Source organism: Falco rusticolus, chromosome W (assembly GCF_015220075.1).
Source record: "Falco rusticolus isolate bFalRus1 chromosome W, bFalRus1.pri, whole genome shotgun sequence".
NCBI classification, from domain to species: Eukaryota; Metazoa; Chordata; class Aves; order Falconiformes; family Falconidae; genus Falco; species Falco rusticolus.
This window is the reverse complement of record NC_051209.1, coordinates 20,680,725-20,701,936: the sequence shown is the minus strand read 5'-3', so window position 1 is coordinate 20,701,936 and position 21,212 is coordinate 20,680,725. Positions and strand designations below refer to the sequence as shown.

Genomic DNA, 21,212 nt, shown 5'->3' with positions numbered 1-21,212 from the left:
CTAAATAAAACTCTTCCTGGCCTTGCCCTTGCCAGAGTATAGGGTGGCACACTGGACCCCAAAATGACCAAGCCCCCCACCCCAAGCATCCTTCCTCACAGCCAGCTCTCAGCAGCTGGCCATGGGCAAGAACTTTTTCCATTTCTCTGCTCTTTTTTGCTTTCCTGCCAATTTAGCAAGCACTGCAGACTTTTTTTTTGTACAAGCTCTGGGGAGCTGGGTAGGTGGCTGCCCACAAAGCTCCAGAGCTGACTGAGCAGTGCCTGCCACAGCCTGTCTGGCCCCTGCATCCCGAGCAGGATTTGGCCAGTCCCTGCCCTGCATCTCAGTTGGATTCAATGTCAGCGTTGCAGGAATGGGATCCTGACAGTCTTCCCCATGGACACTTTCCATATAAGGCCCCCCTCTTCCTTCACCCCTCTGAGGTCTGGCACCCGCACAGGGGAGGAGTCGCTGGCATGCCTACATACGTCTGTAGCTTTCTTCTCTGCCTGCTCCAGCTTCTCCTGGGCTTCCTTGACGGACTCAGAGTACTTCTCCACCTCATCCTCTGTGCCCTTCAGCTTCTTCTGCAAGCCCTGCTGTTCCTCCTCTAGCTGGAGAAGGGATGGAGGGCAGGGGTCAGGGGGGATGGCAGTGCCCACAAGGCTGGGGAGGGGATGGCCATCCTCCTTCTGGGATGGCTGAGGCTGGAGGCACAGCAGGAGCATGCAAGACACGCTCAGTCTGTCAACTTTGGGGCCACATATCCTCAGGGAGCCCTTGATTCCCAGGGCCAGAGCAGCCCCCAACATCCCTGAGCCTGGCAGGGATAAGAGGGTGGTGGGCTCTCTCCCTGTGCAAGGGACTGGAGAGGTCCTGACTGAAGGACACAGCTCCAGGGGGCACCAAGAAAGTTCATATCTCTGTGGCTGGGGTGGGAGTATGCTGTCTCCCTGGCAGAGGGATAGGGAGGTGGCACTGTGATGTCCCACCAAGACATGGCATGCTTTGGGGGTATACTAATGTGAGTGGTCAGGGGCAACAAGCTGGAGTGCTGGTCCATGGGGATGGGTACCCAGGAGGATGAGGTCCCCAAGTACAGGCACCCAGTGGGGTGAGACTCCAAGGGCTTGGGCACTCCTACAGCTGGGATCTGCCAGCTGGACACCCAGCAGGGGCAGGTCCCCAGGGTTAGGCACTCCTAGGCAGAGGGTCCCCAGGCTGGACACCCAGCAGGACAGTGTCCTCGGGGCTGGACACCCTTAAGGTCCCCAGGCAATGCCATCGGGGTCCATGGGTCACCCACCTGCTTGCAGCGGTCCTCTGCCTGCTTCTTGTCGGCCTCCGCCTGCTCGGCGCGGTCGATGGCGTTCTCCTTGTCCAGTTTTAGCATCTGCATCTTCTTCTTGATGGCCTCCATGGTGACAGCGGGGCGGCGGCAGGGCGCGGAACACCGGGAGCGGCAGGGGCACCAACACTGCACCCCCTGCACCGCACCGCCACCTAAAAGCAGGGGAGGGGCCGCGTCCTGGCACCTCCCCCTCGCCCGCCAGCACCTTTTACGGACTGGCTCTCCACTGGCCCCACCGCGCCAAGCGGGACGGGGGGGCGGCACCCCTGGTAGACACCACCGCAGCCCCGGCGCCGGGCACTCACAGAAGCACCGGAGGAGGAACACCCCGGGGCAATGCACTAGGGACACTCCGGTAGCACTGTGAGAGGGACACCCGGGGGCACTGCACTAGGGGTACCCCGAGGACACAGGACACAGTGCTAGGGACACCGCTGTGCTAGGGGCATTCTGGTGGCGCTGGGTGAAGGACACCCCAGAGCACTGCACTAGGGGGTGCCCCGGGGGCACTGGACTAGGGACACCCTAGGGGTATTGCACTACAGACACCTTGGGGCACTGGACTAGGGACACCCTGGCGGCACTGGGCTAGGGGGACACTCTGTTGCCTCTCACCATTGTGGGGGGCATCCTGTGGTTGGCCCTGCACTTGGGACACCCATCGGCTGACAGTATGCCGTTACCATGCTCCAGGGACACCACCAGCTGTCCACTCCCAGGGCCTGAGACATGCTTTTACTCTGGCCAGAGCTGTCCCTGTGCTAAAGGACACTGCATGGCTGGCACTGTCCTAAGCACACCCTGTCACTGCACCTTGGGGCCTGTGACTCTGCTTCCTGACACTGGCTTGGGGGTACCCATGGGCTGGTGCTGAAGTCTTAGGGACACTCACAGGCTGATTGCACTCAGGGACACCCACAGGCTATGATTGCAGTTGGGGACACCTATAAGCTGTGATTGCAACTAGGGATGTCACAGGCTGGCAGTATGCTCAGGGGCACCCATGGGTTGTGATTACATTTGGGGACACCATGGGCTGGTGCTGCCCACATGGGGAAAATCCTCTGGGAGAGAAGTGAGCCAAACCCCCAACCTCCCTGTCCATCTCCCGCATCACAGCGAGACAGGAGGGCCTTGGCTCTGCACAGGCTCCCTGGCACCCATCTCCCCACTTCCTTGCACCCTGGTGCCACTGTCCCTGGCACCCACAGGGACACCTGGCACGTGCACATCCCATAGGGTGGCATTTCACGGCAACACAGGGTGCTGTGTCTGTCTGCTCTGTCTTTCTGCTCTAAATAAACTGTGTTCCACAGGCAAAAATTCAAACCTTTCAGATCCTGGCTCCTCCAAAAATAACATGCATTTTAATAACACTCATAAATGCTTCTGGTACGTTCCCAGCTGCAGGGAAAGTTCTGGACCAGGGGGGATGGAAGGAGCCAGTGGAGGGGCCACAGGAGCTATGTGGCACATGGGGACACTGGGATGGGACAGGGACAGGATGGGTGCATGTGCTTCCCCAGCCCATCACCCTGGGACCACATCCAGCCCTTTACTGCCACAACTTTTTGGCACCAGTGTTCCAAGCAGAGAGGAACAAAAAGTTTTTGAAAGCTGGAGAAAGTGGCTTTCTAGGAGTGCTCAGCCCTGGGTTGCAGGGGGTATAGGAGGGATGGGAGCAGCCAAGGATGGAGAGGCTGCTGGCACCATGGAGAGCAGCTACTAATACTGATTAATTAGGCACATATTTGGACAAAGAGAGTCAGTAACTGCCAACATGTGGCTTCTGAGGGGAGGGGGAAGATGCATCTCCTGTCATTCCTGGGCAAGGATGGATGGCTTTCTGTGAGATTTTTTGGTCCGGAGCAACGTCATGGGCTCAGCACAGAGGAAAACAATGATGTGCATGGTGTGAGCAGCCAGGAAGGGCAAGGCAGGGCTTCAGCCCTCAAATGTCCCCCCTGAAGGAGCAGTTCCCCCTTGCTACCTGCTCCCCTTTGCTCCAGGCATCAGGGTTATGTCCAACTAGAACAGCTGAAGCCACATGGGTGTCTGGGCCCACGAGTCTGCCCTCAGAGCTGTCCTCTGGGGTGGCCTCCAGGACAAGGGGGTGCAGAGGGTTGTGGGTGCACATCCCTCCCTTTGCTGCCCCATGCCCAGCCCTACCCCAGGCTAAGGTCTCCAAGGTTGGGGATCTCCCCTCCATGTTCCACTCCAGTGTCCAACCATCCCTCCTGGGGAAAGGCTTGTCCCACCACCTAACAGGAACTTCCTAGTGCAACCTATGCCTCAGTGTCTCGCCCTGTCCCTGGGCTCCCTGAGAAGTTGGGCTGTGGCTTCCCTGCCCACCTCCAGCTCAGCCAGTTTTGAATCCCCACAGAGGTGCTGATGCCTCATGACTGCAGTGTCCCAGCTCCAAGCCCCTGTGCGTGCTTGCTCAAACCTGCCTACCAAAATAATCTCTCACCCCAGCAGGAGAGATTTAGGGGGCCAGGGTGAGTTACGCCCCATGTCCCTCCCCTGGTGTTTGTGCCACCACCTCTTGCCTGTACCCTACCCAGCCTAGAGAACACAGCCAGGGTGGGGGGAGTGTGCATGTGTGTGTGCACATGCACTTGCAGCCTTGTGCCAGGGACATCGGAGCCCCTGGGGCTCCAGGGCTGTCTGGATGAGGCTGGGGCTGCTGCCATGCTGCACCTACTTGCCATCCTTGCTGGCCACTCAGAGGGGCCCTGTGTGCAGCCAATACCTGGGTGAGAGCCTGGTATCAGGTCAGGCCAGAACAGATTGTCAGGGGACACCTGGGAGGACTAGGATGCCTGCAAGAGCCACAAATTCACCCTGGAGCCTGGCCAGGGGTGAGCATCCCAGGAGAGGACAGCCCCTCTGCATCTGTCACAGCACTCTCCCAACTAGCCAGCTGCAACAAGGTCTTTTACCATCTCATACCAACATACTCTTCATGCCAGTCCCTCTGCTGCCTGCTCCTAGTCCCTCCTCACCTAAGACACATATCCTCTCATCTCTTCCTTAGCTGCTCTCTTTTCATTGGCTGCCCAACCACCTAACAGAACCAGCCACAGCTGCACCTTATCTACATCGGCCAACCCACCGCCCCTGAAGCCAGCCCACAGCTGTATTTTATCAATGCTAATTAACCCAGCTTCATTCCTCTACATGCATGCCCAGGGATGTGCCTGCAGGGGGACAGAGGGTCGTTGGTGGTGATGCTGCCATCGCTACTCATGATGCTTGTAGCTCATGCTGCTGTGGACAGGTCCTAGAGACAGGGGACACATGCCAGTCTAGCCATGTCCCTGTTCCACCCTACAGCATCCCTGTCTGCCCCACCACTGCTTGGGCACTCCAAACCCCTGCTGAGTGACAGGGTATGAACAGGTGGGGACATGCTCAGGACAGCTGCCACCCACACAGGTTGGCCCCAAGGGGCTATTTCAGGAAGTGACCTCAGTGCCAGCAGCTGGGAGGGCTCCAGACCCATTCCTGGTCTTGCTGCATGCCAGGCACTGCCGCTTCCCCACCGGTGGGCTGCTGGTGACCAGGGGTCCCCCACCTACACCCCCATAGCACCCTAACCAGGGATATTTTCAGCTGGTATCAGGAAAATTACCAGAAACCTGTCTGGTTCCCACCCTGAAGCCCCAAATCCCCCAGCAACAAAAAACCCAGGGCCCCCTTGTGCAGCAGTATCCCCCCAGCAGCACCTGTGAGGGTGAGCACATGGCTAGCAGCAGGAGTCCAGCCCGCCAGATGCCGAGGGCCAGGCCTGCCTTGAATATTTTCCATACTGTATAAGCACCCAGAAAGCATTCCCTCCCCTGAATCCTGAGGGCAGGTGCCTGTGGGCCTCTCTGCCTACCAGCCCCTCATTTCTCCTAGGAGGTCCCATTGATGTTGATACACAGGTGGTGAGAAAGAAGTAAAACTAGATTTTATTGATGAACATGTCTTTCCAAGGAGACATTGACACCTCCCAGGCCAGAGTGTCAGGAGGAAGCTGGTTTCCTCCAATGTTTAATAGGGGAAGCTTAGTAAATGTATGTTAAAAGCTGCAGGTTCGATACTAGAGAAACTAAAAAGTTCCAAAAATACTGCAGGTCTTGGAAAATGATGCAGGCACTTGGGAAAGAAGAACAGGGCAGAGCTGGCTGGGGCCACAAGGGGGAAAAGCCCGGTGGGAAGGCAAAGAGCAGCTCCAGGGGCAAACCCATTGCATTCCCCCACCCTGAGTAGAGGCAGTGCAGCTTCCAGACCTCCCAGGAGGGGCCCAGGCTGAAGAAGATGTTCATGGTGTGTGTGTGTGTGCATGCTTGATGTCTCCCAGGGAAGCTGGGGAGGAAGAGGGAGATTTAGCCAGCAATAGGGCACTGGAGGTGAAAGGCAGCTCCATGCAAGAGCTCAGTGAAGGACCACGCTGCTCCCTGCACCCCATTGCACAGAGGGCAAGCTGCCCGCCTCTCCCCTCCCATGCAGAGGAGAGAGAAGAAAGGAACACAAGTGGGAATGATGAATGCACATGGAAACATTCCCCATGCTGGGGAGCTCTCCAGCCCCCCAGCCTCTGGGTCTGGTGGGTGAGCTCTGAGCTGGCACAGCCCCAGCTCTCACTCCAGTTAGGCCCCTTGAGGTGCTCTGGCCATGCCCTAGGTGTGCATGGGAAGGTGGGCTGGGTGGCAAAGCACAGTTGCTGGTGCAGTGCCAATGAGTGGTGACTAGGTTAGTCCTAGCACTCTGGGTGCGGGCAGAGCTCTGGTCTAGCCCAGGCAGCCCTTTGTTTGAGGAAGGTTGTCTTAAATAGGAGTGGGTAGGCAGCAGTCTGTGTGGTAAGTGGTGGAAGGGTGCAGGACTCAGTTCTGCTCTTCATTCTGCAGCTCCAAGGGCGGGAATTTGTACTGCTGCTGCCGGATCATGGCCAGCTTTTTCCACGCCTCCTCCAACTCCTGCTCCTTGCGCAGCATTTTCTCTTGGGCAGTGATGATCTGCCAGAAGAGCATGGCGAGCACTCTAGGGTCACAACTGTCTCCATTGGGGATGGCCAGAGCCTCCGCTGTGGCAATGCTGAGCCCAGAGTTGGGCTCTTGGGCTGCTGCTTTTCCCCCATCACAGCCACAGTCTCCCTAGGCTGGCATAGCCCCAGGCATGAGGGCTACTGTCCCTACAGTGGGACTGCAGTCCTCCAGAGATAATGGGGAGCAGCAGAGCTCCTGGGGCTCAGCCCCACACACTCTGGGGAGGGTCTCAGCTGCAAGCCCGTGGCTGGGAGGCAGTGCTGGGATATGTGGCAGCCCATACCAGGCAGCTCTCACCCCTTACCAAATGCTCTGCCCTTCACGTGTCCTGGACACAAGGATAGTGAAGGCACCATGCCAAGGAGAAGCCAGGGCATTATGCTCCTGGGAGCATGCATGGTCACCGGCTGTGCCTGCTGCTACACACAGCAGTACAAGGATAAAGCCACAGCACTGAATTGGCACTGGGTGGGAAGGGTGCATCTGCACCATTTTTTTGAGGCTCTACAGAGATGTGCCCTGTGCCAGTGGGTGGTAGGACATGCTCCTGAGACAGGAGCACATAGGCTGTGGTGGCAGACAGCCAGAGCCACCTCTGCTCCATTGAGAGCGGCCCCACTCCTCACCTGTGCAATTCTCCCAACCATCTTCTCCTTCACCACCACTGTCTCATCATGATCCTGGAAGGCAGCTGCTTTTTGTGCTGCCTTCACCAGATTGTCTGATGCTCTCTTCACTGCATAGCCGGCAGCCTGCAGCAGGGAAGAGAGGGAGCAGCAGCCTAAGTCCCAGCCCCAGGGCCCAACAGCCGCCTGGGGGGATGAGAAGGAACCCCTGCCTCAGATCAGACTGGCAAGCAGGAGGGCATGCTGGGAGCTGCAGGCAGGGATTCCTTTACACCAGGGGTCCTCAAACTTTTTAAACAGGGGGCCGGCCGGCGAGCAGGTGAAGTGGCAGGAGGTCATCTGCAGCTGCTTGGTTTCCCCCCCCAGCGGGGGGGGAGGGTTCTGTAAATACCGGGGGCCGGATTGAGGACTCTGGGGGGCTGTATCCAACCCTCGGGCCGTAGTTTGAGGACCCCTGCACATGGCTTGCTGCTGCACTACTACTACCCACTCATGACCATGTCAGGCACTGCTGTTCCCAGCTGGGCTCTAGCTCCTGTCTGAGCTGGGGGGCAGGGACTGGGGGGCAGCCCTGCTGACCCTCCAGCCCTTCGCCCTGAGGAACCATTGCTGGAACCATGCATTAACCTCCCAACATGTAGGTATTAACCTCTTGTGTGCCATGGCCTCTGAGGATTGAGTGCTACAAAACATGCCCCCCAAACATTAACCTCTTGAATACCAGGGATCCAGTGCACACATTTCAGGCATTTCCATGCCAGTTCATCAGCCCTGAATGCCCCTAAGCTCAGCAGCCTAGCATCGCACATATGCCCAGCATGCAGTAGCAGTAAAGTCCAAGCTATCTGGAGCATGCACCCCAACAAGCTCCCCACTGATACACACAGTTAGGGAGCATGAGCCTTGGGGAGACACATCTGTTGTGGAGGGCCCCATCCTGAAGTCCCACGTGCCCTCACCCCACTCCCAACCACCTCTCAAGTAACCAGGAGGAGGCAGCTGGGGCTGGAGGTCAGCCTGGGACTCACCTGGAGCCAGTTCATGGCCTCTGAGTCACGGTCAGCCTTCACCTTGCAGGCCACCAGGAGCTGTGATGTGGAGGCAGCCACCTGCTTGGCTTCTCCTTGCTGGCATGGCCCTGCACTGCTGCATTGGTGGCTTCACACAGGTTGTTGGTAGCAGCAGCTACCATGCATGCCTGTGGCGAGAGAGGCTGTCAGGGGTGTGGCAGGAGCCTCCCCCAGAGAGGATATGCCCAGACTGGCCCCAAGGAGGTCATGGGATATGGGATGGGGATGACCAGCTTCCATGCCATGTCTCAGCTAGTGGGAAAGGGAGCAAGAAGTGAGGCTGCTTCTTCCACAGAGAAGTGCAGAAGCAGAGCATCCTCATCTTTGCAGCAAGAGCTGAGAGGAGGGTCCCCTCCCATCCCACAGGCATGACCTTGATACTCATGGCTGAAATGAGTCCCTGAAACCACTGTCCATTGTCCACTGCATTGGCAGGGATGATGCCCACCTGTGAGGCAGGAGAGGAGTGAAGCTCATTGCCCCACACACTCCTTGCCACAGGGCCTGAGGGCTGCAAGCAGCTCCGGGAGAAGGGAGAGCCCACCACAGCCCTAAATTTTCTTTCCCCCTTCCAGCCTTACCTTTCCTTGGGCCACTAATTCTCACTGGGCCACTGAGGCTGACTTCACCAGGGTGCTTGTGGCTGCAGCAATGGATTTGGCAGCTTCCAGGATCTGTTCCTCAAAGTTCAGGCTCTTGTCTTCTTGCTGCGGGCAAAAGTGGGGCATAAGTCCCAGTCAGGGGTGCTCGGACAGATGGGACAGAGAAGGAAGATGGTTGCAGGGGGCTGAGGGGGACACACATAGAGCTGGATTAAAGGCCATGGAGAGCAGGAGGGTATGAGGCTGTGGATAACTGGCTAGCTGAAAAAGGTCTCATAGACATAGTCCAGCTGGCTGGACAAAAATGCACATTGCTCTCAGCTTATCTGAAGTAAAGCAAAAGTTACAAAATAACAGGAAGACTGCGGTGGGAAAAGAATGTTGCAGGTGGGAACAGATAACTACAGAAGAGAAACTAGGGGCGGGCTTGGTATTTAGGCAACTAACCAATAATGAGCTTAACTTTTGTAATATGTATGAGCTAATTATAAGAAGGCATAAAAGGTGACTGTAAGGGACAATAAATGAAGTCTGCTGATCACTCATATTGAGCGACTGTGTCTTCCCTCCGTCGCAACAAATGGCGCCCGAACAGGGACCCTAGAGAGGGCTGAACCTGCGAGCCACGGTTCGACGGAGATTCGGGTACCGGTGCTGAAAGCAGCGCAGGAGGCGGAAGGGCACAGTCCCCGCGCCCGGGAGCACCTACAGAGGGTCCCGCCGGCCACGCGTCACCGAAGTCTCGCAAAGGCTGCAACAGCGCTGACGACGGTATGGAGAGACAAGCGACGTACGATTCGCTCATATGCTTTTTAGAAAAGCGGAGCGTTCGGGACATAGATTGTAAAAAGGAATTCCTCGGGTTATTAGCGTATGGGATAGCATCCGGGACCCCCGCGGCAGCGGCGAGCGGCGGCGCAGCCCGGCAGGCCCCGTCCCGGCCGCGGTTTCTCTCCGAGGCGGCACCCCCCCACACCCCCCCGCTCCGATCGGCGCCATGGCGATGCAAGCGGCCAAGCGAGCTGACATCCGGCTGCCCCCAGAGGTCAATCGGATCCTTTATATTCGGAACCTGCCGTATAAAATCACAGCGGAGGAAATGTATGATATGTTTGGGAAATACGGACCTATTCGACAAATCAGAGTTGGAAACACTCCTGAAACAAGAGGAACAGCTTAAACTCCTCAAGGAAAAATACGGACTTGATTACAAACCCACAAAAAAAAAAAAAAAAAAAAAAGTGCTTCAGATGTCCCCTACAAGAAATGGGTTTCTGCCTTGAACTAGCAAACATCTCTGTGCTTAAAGAGAAGCCTTTTTGCCTTGATGGAGATAATTTATGCTGTATTCTGTATTTATGCTGTATTCTGAATGTGGAAATTGGTTGGGACTAGGAGGCTGGCTTAAAGGCATTTTGCAAACGGGATTATTATTTTTGATCATTACTGTAATAATAGTTTTTTGATCAAAACCAGCCAAAATTATTTGTAAGCATTAGGCATATCTGAAGAGAATGCCTTTATTTGAATCAGCAGTTAAGGTGTAGTTTAGTCTGAGGCTGTGGTTTTATCTGCTTCTGGTGAATTTTTGAAGTGATGAAATCAGAGATACTAAGAGTTATGAGGTAATAAGGTAATAATCTAAGTAAGGGTGCTGTCTTTTATATCTACAAGTGCAACATGCTTTTATGTAGCAGAGAGAAACTTTAACAATAATGTTGCTTGAGCGAGATGTGCATGTGAACTTGGGAAAAGGGATATCACAACTGGAGTGCAACAGTGTTTCTACGTCTGGCAGAGTGAAATCTTTCAAGGCCTGAGTTTAGACAGTCTAAAATAAATTGTTAGTATTCAGAAAACCCATCTTAAGCCTCTTTTGCTTACATAGTGTTATGGAAGTCAACTGCTATTGTAGAGAATTAATGATTTTTTAATACATATTAACAAATACTACTATTTTACCTTGAGGCAGTTGAGTGAGAAATACTCACGTGTAGCATTTGAGGGAATGTCAGCATAAATCGCACTTACAGTAAGACTGCATTTTTAATTACTGTACTCGTTAAGATTTGATGATGCCATAAGGCTAAGGCCTTTTATCACAGATTGGTTCTGAACTAAAAGGTGTGTGCACATGTAGATATGCACATTTGTGTTATTTTCCTTAATTGGCTACAAAATAATATAATTAGGTTGGGGACTAGATCTTGGGAATTTGTCTATTATACTTCTGTTTGTTAAGGAACGTGCATAACACACAGCACCCATGTAGGCTTGGCTTGTGGCACAGTTGTCAAATTTAGCATAGACATTCAGACAGATAAGCAACGTACTCTTCTTGTGTGTATCACCTACAAGCCATTATGGCTTAGTGTGTAAATCTGTACGTAACTATTGAAAAATCCCCTTATGAATGTATATAGCTTAGAACTAATTTTTCCCCTTTGTTAATTCTTTGATATCAATGAGGTATTCTTCAGAAAATGTAGGGACTGGTTGGTTGCATAAGGGCAGTTGTTATTTGGACAGAAAATTGTTAATGGTCAGGGATTTTCCACTAAAATATTTGCAAATATTCCTAGTCAAACATCAGTTTGGTTTCTTTTGGGGTTTTGAGCTTGCATTAGTCCATGTTCAGAACTTTGAAATTACCTTTGAATTTTTTAAACTTTTTATATCACTGGAACAGAAAGAGCATCTAAATTAAAGCTTCAAGCTAACTTTATTTTTCAAGTATTTCAGGAATTATACTTCTGAACTGAGATTTTATAAGTTGGCTGTGTATTTTCCTGTGTTAAAACGCTGTTATTGAAAATGGTCAACCAAGCCTGTGTCGCCCAAAATAAAAATGGGGGAATTGTGGATAACTGACTAGCTGAAAAGGGTCACATAGACATAGTCCAGCTGGCTGGACAAAAATGCACATCGCTCTCAGCTTATCTGAAGTAAAGCAAAAGTTACAAAATAACAGGAAGATTTCGGTGGGAAAAGAATGTTGCAGGTGGGAACAGATAACTACAGAAGAGAAACTAGGGGCGGGCTTGGTATTTAGGCAACTAACCAATAATGAGCTTAACTTTTGTAATATGTATGAGCTAATTATAACAAGGCATAAAAGGTGACTGTAAGGGACAATAAATGAAGTCTGCTGATCACTCATATTGAGTGACTGTGTCTTCCCTCCGTCGCGACATGAGGCTGCCCAAGGAAGGTCCAGCTGAGGATGTGGGAGGCAGCAGGGGTGCAGGAAGAGAGACTGGCTGTTGGATGGGGCTTCCCATGGGTGACCCTTCACATCTGGCCAAGGCCCAGGCAGGAGAGCCCCAGCCTACCCCAAGCTGAGTATAGGGCTCAGCACCACTACACCTTGGCTTTAGCCCTTGGTTTCAGCTGCTCCAGCTTCTTGGCTGCAGCCTCAATGGCAGCTGCTGTCCCCAGCAGCATGACAGTGGGGTCTTCTAGGTCAACCCACTCCATCCCTAGAAAAACCAGGAAGTGATGCAGGTTAAATCTGTGTACAACCTCATTTCTGACCTGCCCTACCTCCTCCAGTAGCTGCTGAGCCCTCCACCCTAATCTCAGTCTTTAGTCCTGCCCCTTTGAGCAGGACTTTTCTTTACCTTTCATGGCCTCAGATGCCTGGATGAGCTCAGTGATAGAGCTGGCCACATGCTTGGAGTAGCCTGCCAGCTGCTACTTCAGCTCACGAGTTGGCTTTTCCAGGATCTGTGGGAAAGGAGGAGAGGTAAGCACCTGGAAAAAGAGGGGGGCCCATTGGCCTGTTCAGGGTGAGCTCCCCAGGGAAGGAGAGTGGGATCCCCCAGACCCACTGCATGTGTGTAGTTATTGGGCATTGTCTGCAATGCTTTCTTGAGTGACCCTAGCTGGTCCCTGGTCTCCTCCTGCCCAAGGATGGGATGAGCATCCACAACTTCTGGGACATCTTGCAGACAAGTCCCTCAATGCAAGCCTTCCTGCATTCAGTGGCTACCCCCTCCAGTATTTCTCCCCCTTGCCAAAAAAAAAAAAAAAAGTATTTCAAGCTCCAGAAGCATTTCCCCCTTGCTGCTCCCACATCCCAGCCTGGGAGGGCTGGCCCCACCAACGCAAGGTGGCAGGAAGAGCCACAGAGGTCCTTCACCAGGGCAGGGGACAGACACACACATACCATGGCATGTGCATGTGCACACACGCAGGGTCTGTATGTGCAAGCAGAGCTCACTGCTGGCCTGACTCACACTGCATAGGCAGCAGCCACCCCATCAGCTAGAGCAGGTGTGAGTACACATGTGCGTGCACACACACACCAGGGTCCTTGCAGACACACACAAGTGCCACCCCAGGGCTGGGTACACAGACACACCATGAGCAAGGCTCACGCTGAGGTTAGACACTGGCAGGCACCCCAATGTTGCCTTACAAGCTGACAGAGAGGGAGGGAGGGAGAAGAGAGATAAGACAGCAGTGAATGCCCTGGCTGGGAAACATGGGTGCTGGGGATGGGGAGCACAGGAAGGTGGGTGCTCTCTGGTGGGGGGTGAAGGGCAGGCAAGAGGAGAGGTAGGAATGAAGGATCAGAGGCCCCAGGTGGGGAGCCGTGCTGCCAGTGTTAGCTCATACTTCAGCCTCATCAGGGCCAGGGGAGCTGGGGTGCTGGAAGAGGCTGGCTACCCAGACCTAGAGGTTCCTGGGGCTGGAGGAGCCACCTACACTCAGAGCAGCCACAAAGTCACGGTTCTCCTTGCCCCCCTTTGCACTTTGTTTCTCCCCACTCTGAACTGCTTCGCTGTGGTCTTCAGCCATCAGATCGCTCTGCTTTTGAAGAGAGAAACCTATTGTTACCAAATACCAAGTCCCTGTAGAGGTTCAAATTCCTTCCCCTCCCCAGTGAAATATGCAGGCTTTCCCACTCTTCTGCCAGGAGCCACATTTTCCATTCTGAGTCAAATAACTCCCTTTCTCAAACCCTAACCATGCTTGTTCACGCTCCATGCAAGGTGCTGGTTCCCATGGGAACCCAGTGTACAGCAATGGTCTTACTGCTGCCAGGGAGCAAGGCAGCATTGCATCTCCCTTCCAATTCCCCTAGATCCTTCCTGCTTGTGGCTTTCCAGGAACCTGCTGCTCTGATAAATGTGACCCACACGCTTAATTCCTGCCTTCGCAGGCCAGAGTGCTGCAGAGGCTGAGGGGGTCATGACTTTATTCTGGACTCACCCACATATGGCCATTTGGCTGGAAAGCTGCCTAGTGGAAAAGGACCTGGGAGTGCTGGTTGACAGTTCAGCATGAGCCAGCAGTGTGCCCAGGTGGCCAAGAAGGCCAATTGCATCCTGGCTTGTATCAGAAATAGTGTGGCCAGCAGGACTAGGGAAGTGATTGTCCCCCTGCATTCAGCACTGGTGAATCTGCACCTCAAATCCTGTGTTCAGCTTTGGGCCTCTCACTTCAAGAGGGACATTGAGGTGCTGGAGTGTGTCCAGAGAAGGGCAATGAAGCTGGTGAAGGGTCTGGAGCACAAGTCTTATGAGGAGCAGCTGAGGGAACTGGGGTTGTTTAGTTTGGAGAGGAGGCAGCGGCTCAGGGGAGAGCTTATTGCTCTCTACAGCTATCTTAAAGGAGGTTGTAGGCAGGTGGGTCAGTCTCCCAGATAACAAGTGACAGGACAAGAGGAAACAGCCTCAAGTTGTGCCAGGGGAGGTTTAGTTTGGATATTAGGAAAAAATTTTCACTGAAAGAGTGGTGAAGCATTGGAACAGGCTGTCCGGGGAGGTGGTGGAATCACCATCCCTGGAGGTATTTAAAAAACACATAGATGCGGTGCTTAGGGACATGGTTTATTGATGGACTTGCCAGTGCTGGGTTAACAGTTGGACTTGATGATCTCAAAGATTTTTTCCAACCTAAATGATTCTATTATCCCAGCAAAGTCACAAGAGCTGCACGAGGCTGAGTCCTTGAGCTGATGACATACAGCAACAGACTGTTTGCCTTCATAAGTGCATCCAGACAAAATGCCACATGATTAAGTCTGCTGTTTGCTCTGATGCGTTTAAAATTGCTGAATGATCTCTATTGGGAACTGAAGGAAGCCTGGAAGCTATGAGCTTAATAAGATGCACCTCTGTTGCAGAATGGCTGTGTGATCATGGCCATGACTCCCTTAAAGATCTTTGTGAAACAAAGTTAGCGTAAGTTAGCTGAAGCAGGCCTTGCAGCTATGCTGAGGCATGCTGATAAGGAAGCTGAGAAAAACACGGACCTTGTGCCTAATGTTGTAAATAACTTTGAGGAATTCGCGTAGACAAGAGAGGAAAAAAAAAAATGTAGCTAGCTATCCGCAGAAACCGCAAGTAGGAGGACGTATGAAAATGTAACCCTTTAGAGCTTAGCCAATCAGCAGATGACTAGTAGGCATAATTAACTGGAACTGTATATAAGACATAATTGCGCCGTAATAAATCGAAGCTTGCTTTATCACTCATATTGTCGGCCGCGTGCTTCCCCTCGCTCGTCAAAGTGGCGCCCAAACAAGGGACCCCTAACCTTGTTCTTCACCGGACAGCGAGGATGGAGAAGCACTGGTAGCAGCGACCAGAGAGCAGAAGATCGGCTGATGCTGGCATCGTACCCGATCCGTGCTTGAGCCCAGGATAATTCAAGAAGGGGTTCGCCGTCCGTGAGCTGCTACCCAAGGGAAAAGGCTGCAACAAAGAGGACTTTAACGAGTGCACAATGGAAAAAGAGGTAGCGCTAGCACTTTTACAATGCTTTTTAGAAAAGCGGGGAGTAGGCCCTTTAAAAGATCTGGCCAGGTTAATTGTATTAGGTAAAGCAAAAGGATATTTTGCAGATCCTGAGCATATGTTTGAAGTAGAAGAATGGCGTAATTATGGGGATTGTTTATGAGATTTAGTAATAGATGATGATAAGGCAGCAAAAAGATTGATGAAATCATGGCATGAAGTAACTAATTGTATAAAAAGATATCAAGCAGAAAAGCGCCTTGCTGCAGCAGTAACAAGCCGACTTGCAAGCGCAGATCCTAATGCAGGAAAAATTAATTATGCCATGTGAAAATTACATTCCAATACCCCCTTTATCACAAACGGTGCCCTCTGTACCACCTATAGAGCCCACTGTACCACCTATAGACCCTTCGTGTCCTCCGCCCCCCCCTCCGGCGAAGTAGCCTCGGGGGGGGGCAGAGGGCGGGGACACATCTGACGAAAGTGCTGCTGAGGAAGAAAATAGCAGTGGGCAGTCAATACAAAATTAAAAAAACAAAACAAAACAAAACAAAAAAAAGGAATAAAAAAAGACAGTAAACAAACTGGTGCGTTCTACGTGCATTAATTGGCAAAAAATAGCACAAGAAGCAGCTGCTCAGGGAATATTTGATATTGCTGAGCAAGTCAACCCCCCACAAGCTTTCCCTGTAACGTATCAGATAAATGCCGCTAACCAAAGACAGGGAACCTGGGAGGCTTTGATTGGAAAATATTGTCAGTTACGTAGTACAGTGAATGAGTCAGGCCTCCACAGTGAGCCCACCAGATATACCTAACTTTATGAAAGGGCCGTTATTGTGCCAGTGTATTCTGGAGAATAGTAACAGTTACACCAAAGGCATTTTAGTAACCCTGCCCTTAGATTCTTCTGTAGAAACAATGCTAGAGCGAATGAGTTGGGTGCCAGTAGGTCAGCAAGCCTTGCTAGTGGAAGCAATCCAAGCAGTAGGGAGAGATTTAGTGCAAGCCCAAAGTCAGGCTTTTGCAGCGCTTGCGCCTCTGCGCCCCCCTGGGGCAACCGCGCCCCCAAAGCCAGCGACCACCACGTGCCGAGACTTCCCCTGCTATCGATGCGGGAAGCCAGGACATACCCGTGACCGATGTCGACAACGTCAAGTGTGGTGCCAAAATTGTCAGCGAGGGACCCACAGCACCAATGTCTGTCGGCAGACGGGAAATGAGAAACCGAGCGCGAGGAGCCGCAGCGCATCAACCCCAATCGCGACTCCTGTCACCTTCACAACACCCCCTCCAGGAGACATGACCAACTCTTATCGGCAGACACCGTGTTACAACCCGCCACCCGAAGGAGCCTCGGCCTGGACCTGGCAACAGCAGTAGATACAACATTAATTGACAACTGACCACAAAACATCGCAACTCGTGTCCGAGGACCTCTGATAATTAATGGACAAAGCTATGGTGCTCTATTATTAGGGCAGTCTTCTGGTAGTTTGAAAGGGCTGTTGTAAAGTGTGTTGCTTATAGTAATAATTGCTATCATTGCACTCGTATGTTTAAGCTGTGCTCTCTCTTGTATTCAAAAATTACTTGAGCGTGTAACTGCACAAGTTTTGCTTGCGCAACGAGAAAAAGGGGGAAATGTTGCAGAATGGCTGTGTGATCATGGCCATGACTCCCTTAAAGATCTTTGTGAAACAAAGTTAGCGTAAGTTAGCTGAAGCAGGCCTTGCAGCTATGCTGAGGCATGCTGATAAGGAAGCTGAGAAAAACACAGACCTTGTGCCTAATGTTGTAAATAACTTTGAGGAATTTGCGTAGACAAGAGAGGAAAAAAAAATATGTAGCTAGCTATCCGCAGAAACCGCAAGTAGGAGGACGTATGAAAATGTAACCCTTTAGAGCTTAGCCAATCAGCAGATGACTAGTAGGCATAATTAACTGGAACTGTATATAAGACATAATCGCGCCGTAATAAATCGAAGCTTGCTTTATCACTCATATTGAGTCGGCCGCGTGCTTCCCCTCGCTTGTCACACCTCCAGTGAATGTTTCAGGGGATGTACTGTACATATGATATTCAAAAGATATCACACAGCAGCTGGACAGTTACACCCAAAATACAGCAGAATAGTGTGTTCCTGCAAGTAGTCTGACCTCATGCACTGCCACAGTAAGTCATTACACCAATCATCTGTTAACAGGTCAGCCAGAGATTTTTTCGTTAGCACTACAGCCTTGGCTGCGATGACTTATGTGTGGCTAAAGCATCTTCCAGACAGATGTTTGATCTAGATGCAGAGGACAGAAAACTCACTGCTCCCTTTGGAACTGCACCCCAGTGGTTACCGCCTTTGGATAAAACCATCCTTTGACCTCCCCTCTGCCCAGCTTCAATTTCTAGCCACTGATTCCTGCCCACCTCCTCTTTGTGCTGCCAGTGCTGGTTACCCTCTGCCTAAAGGGGCTTTTTCTGGTGAACCTGTGTCGCGACGGAGGGAAGACACAGTCACTCAATATGAGAGATCAGCAGACTTCGTTTATTGTCCCTTACAGTCACCTTTTATGCCTTGTTATAATTAGCTCATACATATTACAAAAGTTAAGCTCATTATTGGTTAGTTGCCTAAATACCAAGCCCGCCCCTTGTTTCTCTTCTGTAGTTTTCTGTTCCCACCTGCAACATTCTTTTCCCACCGCGATCTTCCTGTTATTGTGTAACAAGAACAGCCAAGGATAGTGTATTTTTGCTTTACTTCAGATAAGCTGAGAGCGATGTGCATTTTTGTCCAGCCAGCTGGACTATGTCTATGTGACCCTTTTCAGCTAGCCAGTTATCCACAATTCCCCCGTTTTTATTTTGGGTGACACAGGCTTGGTTGACCATTTTCAATAACAGCGTTTTAACACAGGAAAATACACAGCCAACCTATAAAATCTCAGTTCAGAAGTATAATTCCAGAAATACTTGAAAAATAAAGTTAGCTTGAAGCTTTAATTTCGATGCTCTTTCTGTTCCAGTGATATAAAAAGTTTAAAAAATTCAAAGGTAATTTTAAAGTTCTGAACATGGACTAATGCAAGCTCAAAACCCCAAAAGAAACCAAACTGATGTTTGACTAGGAATATTTGCAAATATTTTAGTGGAAAATCCCTGACCATTAACAATTTTCTGTCCAAATAACAACTGCCCTTATGCAACCAACCAGTCCCTACATTTTCTGAAGAATACCTCATTGATATCAAAGAATTAACAAAGGGGAAAAATTAGTTCTAAGCTATATACATTCATAAGGGGATTTTTCAATAGTTACGTACAGATTTACACACTAAGCCATAATGGCTTGTAGGTGATACACACAAGAAGAGTACGTTGCTTATCTGTCTGAATGTCTATGCTAAATTTGACAACTGTGCCACAAGCCAAGCCTACATGGGTGCTGTGTGTTATGCACGTTCCTTAACAAACAGAAGTATAATAGACAAATTCCCAAGATCTAGTCCCCAACCTAATTATATTATTTTGTAGCCAATTAAGGAAAATAACACAAATGTGCATATCTACATGTGCACACACCTTTTAGTTCAGAACCAATCTGTGATAAAAGGCCTTAGCCTTATGGCATCATCAAATCTTAACGAGTACAGTAATTAAAAATGCAGTCTTACTGTAAGTGCGATTTATGCTGACATTCCCTCAAATGCTACACGTGAGTATTTCTCGCTCAACTGCCTCAAGGTAAAATAGTAGTATTTGTTAATATGTATTAAAAAATCATTAATTCTCTACAATAGCAGTTGACTTCCATAACACTATGTAAGCAAAAGAGGCTTAAGATGGGTTTTCTGAATACTAACAATTTATTTTAGACTGTCTAAACTCAGCCCTTGAAAGATTTCACTCTGCCAGACGTAGAAACACTGTTGCACTCCAGTTGTGATATCCCTTTTCCCAAGTTGTCACATGCACATCTCGCTCAAGCAACATTATTGTTAAAGTTTCTCTCTGCTACATAAAAGCATGTTGCACTTGTAGATATAAAAGACAGCACCCTTACTTAGATTATTACCTTATTACCTCATAACTCTTAGTATACCTTGTATCTCTGATTTCATCACTTCAAAAATTCACCAGAAGCAGATAAAACCACAGCCTCAGACTAAACTACACCTTAACTGCTGATTCAAATAAAGGCATTCTCTTCAGATATGCCTAATGCTTACAAATAATTTTGGCTGGTTTTGATCAAAAAACTATTATTACAATAATGATCAAAAATAATAATCCCGTTTGCAAAATGCCTTTAAGCCAGCCTCCTAGTCCCAACCAATTTCCACATTCAGAATACAGCATAAATACAGAATACAGCATAAATTATCTCCATCAAGGCAAAAAGGCTTCTCGTTAAACACAGAGATGTTTGCTAGTTCAAGGCAGAAACCCATTTCTTGTAGGGGACATCTGGAGCACTTTTTTTTTTTTTTTTTTTTTTTTTTGTGGGTTTGTAATCAAGTCCGTATTTTTCCTTGAGGAGCTTAAGCTGTTCCTCTTGTTTCAGGAGTGTTTCCAACTCTGATTTGTCGAATAGGTCCGTATTTCCCAAACATATCACACATTTCCTCCGCTGTGATTTTATACGGCAGGTTCCGAATATAAAGGGTCCGATTGATCCCTTGGGATAGCCGGATGTCAGCTCGCTTGGCCGCTTGCATCGCCATGGCGCCGATCGGAGGGGGGGGGGGGGATGGTGCCGCCTCGGAGAGAAACCGCGGCCGGGAAGGGGCCTGCCGGGCTGCGCCGCCGCTCGCCGCTGCCGCGGGGGTCCCGGATGCTATCCCATACGCTAATAACCCGGGTAATGCCTTTTTACAATCTATGTCCCGAACGCTCCGCTTTTCTAAAAAGCATATGAGCGAATCGTACGTCGCTTGTCTCTCCATACCGTCGTCAGCGCTGTTGCAGCCTTTGCGAGACTTCGGCGACGCGTGGCCGGCGGGACCCTCTGTAGGTGCTCCCGGGCGCGGGGACTGTGCCCTTCCGCCTCCTGCGCTGCTTTCAGCACCGGTACCCGAATCTCCGTCGAACCGTGGTGAGAGAGAGAAGGGGGGGGTTAAGAGATAGGGTAAAATTTAACGACTATGGTAGTCTGCTTAGCTGTCTAGAGTAAAGTTTAACGATTATGATAGTCTGCTAGTCTGCTTAGCTGTTTAGGGTAAAGTGTAAACGACTATGATAGTCTGCTTAGCTGTTTGCCAAATTTTACATGGTTTGCTTGGGTGCTGTGATAAGGTATACGGGAGTAGAGGGCTTTATGACCATATAAGTCCAGAGAATAATTACAACCTTGCAAGAACAAGCCAAAGCCGGTTCTGCGGTTTGGACAAAGACCAGGACGTTACTGAGCCTGCGCCAGGTGTGGGGGCAACTAGCGGAAGACTCACCTGCCTTCATCCTCAGGACCCCCGACGACCACCACCAGGGGACACTGCGCAAACTCAGTCGAGAGTCATGGAAATGACTCGCAGAGCTAATTTTAATACGAAGCGGGGATAGGTAATGCATATGTATAGGCGTATTGCAACATATTATGAATATGTAATGAGTTGCCCTATAAAAATAGAGCAAGTTTTCGAGTCGGGCGCGCACGGTTTTTGGCGGGACTACCCCCCCCCGTGCTGCCCAGCGCTGAATAAACATACCTACTTTACAATCTTACAGATTGTGGAGTCTGCTTTCCGCACGTCAGTGGCTCGCAGGTTCAGCCCTCTCTAGGGTCCCTGTTAGGGCGCCATTTG

General features: G+C 50.9%; 2 protein-coding genes across 7 annotated transcripts in view; both read right to left on the bottom strand.

Annotated features, from left to right (window-relative positions):
• LOC119140665 (tropomyosin beta chain-like) overlaps positions 1–1,472 on the bottom strand; it is an 18,404-nt gene extending 16,932 nt beyond the window's left edge. For 2 of the 6 annotated variants that reach the window (XM_037372197.1, XM_037372195.1), the window contains exons 1-2: positions 1,289–1,468; positions 471–596 (exon numbers count right to left, since the gene is read on the bottom strand). In XM_037372197.1, the coding sequence (XP_037228094.1) occupies positions 471–596; positions 1,289–1,402 (240 nt within the window). In that variant the 5' untranslated portion in view covers positions 1,403–1,468. Of the gene's footprint in view, positions 1–470; positions 597–1,288 lie in introns of all 6 variants that reach the window. The other 4 variants (XM_037372192.1, XM_037372193.1, XM_037372198.1 and 1 more) reach the window with 3 other exon arrangements.
• Positions 1,473–5,383: 3,911 nt separating this feature from the next.
• On the bottom strand, positions 5,384–13,467 carry LOC119140730 (talin-1-like). The gene is given in 9 exon segments (XM_037372264.1): positions 5,384–6,336; positions 6,993–7,118; positions 8,021–8,109; positions 8,112–8,190; positions 8,436–8,510; positions 8,644–8,769; positions 12,031–12,143; positions 12,372–12,390; positions 13,375–13,467. Coding segments are annotated over 9 exon segments (852 nt in total). The 3' UTR covers positions 5,384–6,204.
• Between the last annotated feature and the right edge of the window lie 7,745 nt (positions 13,468–21,212).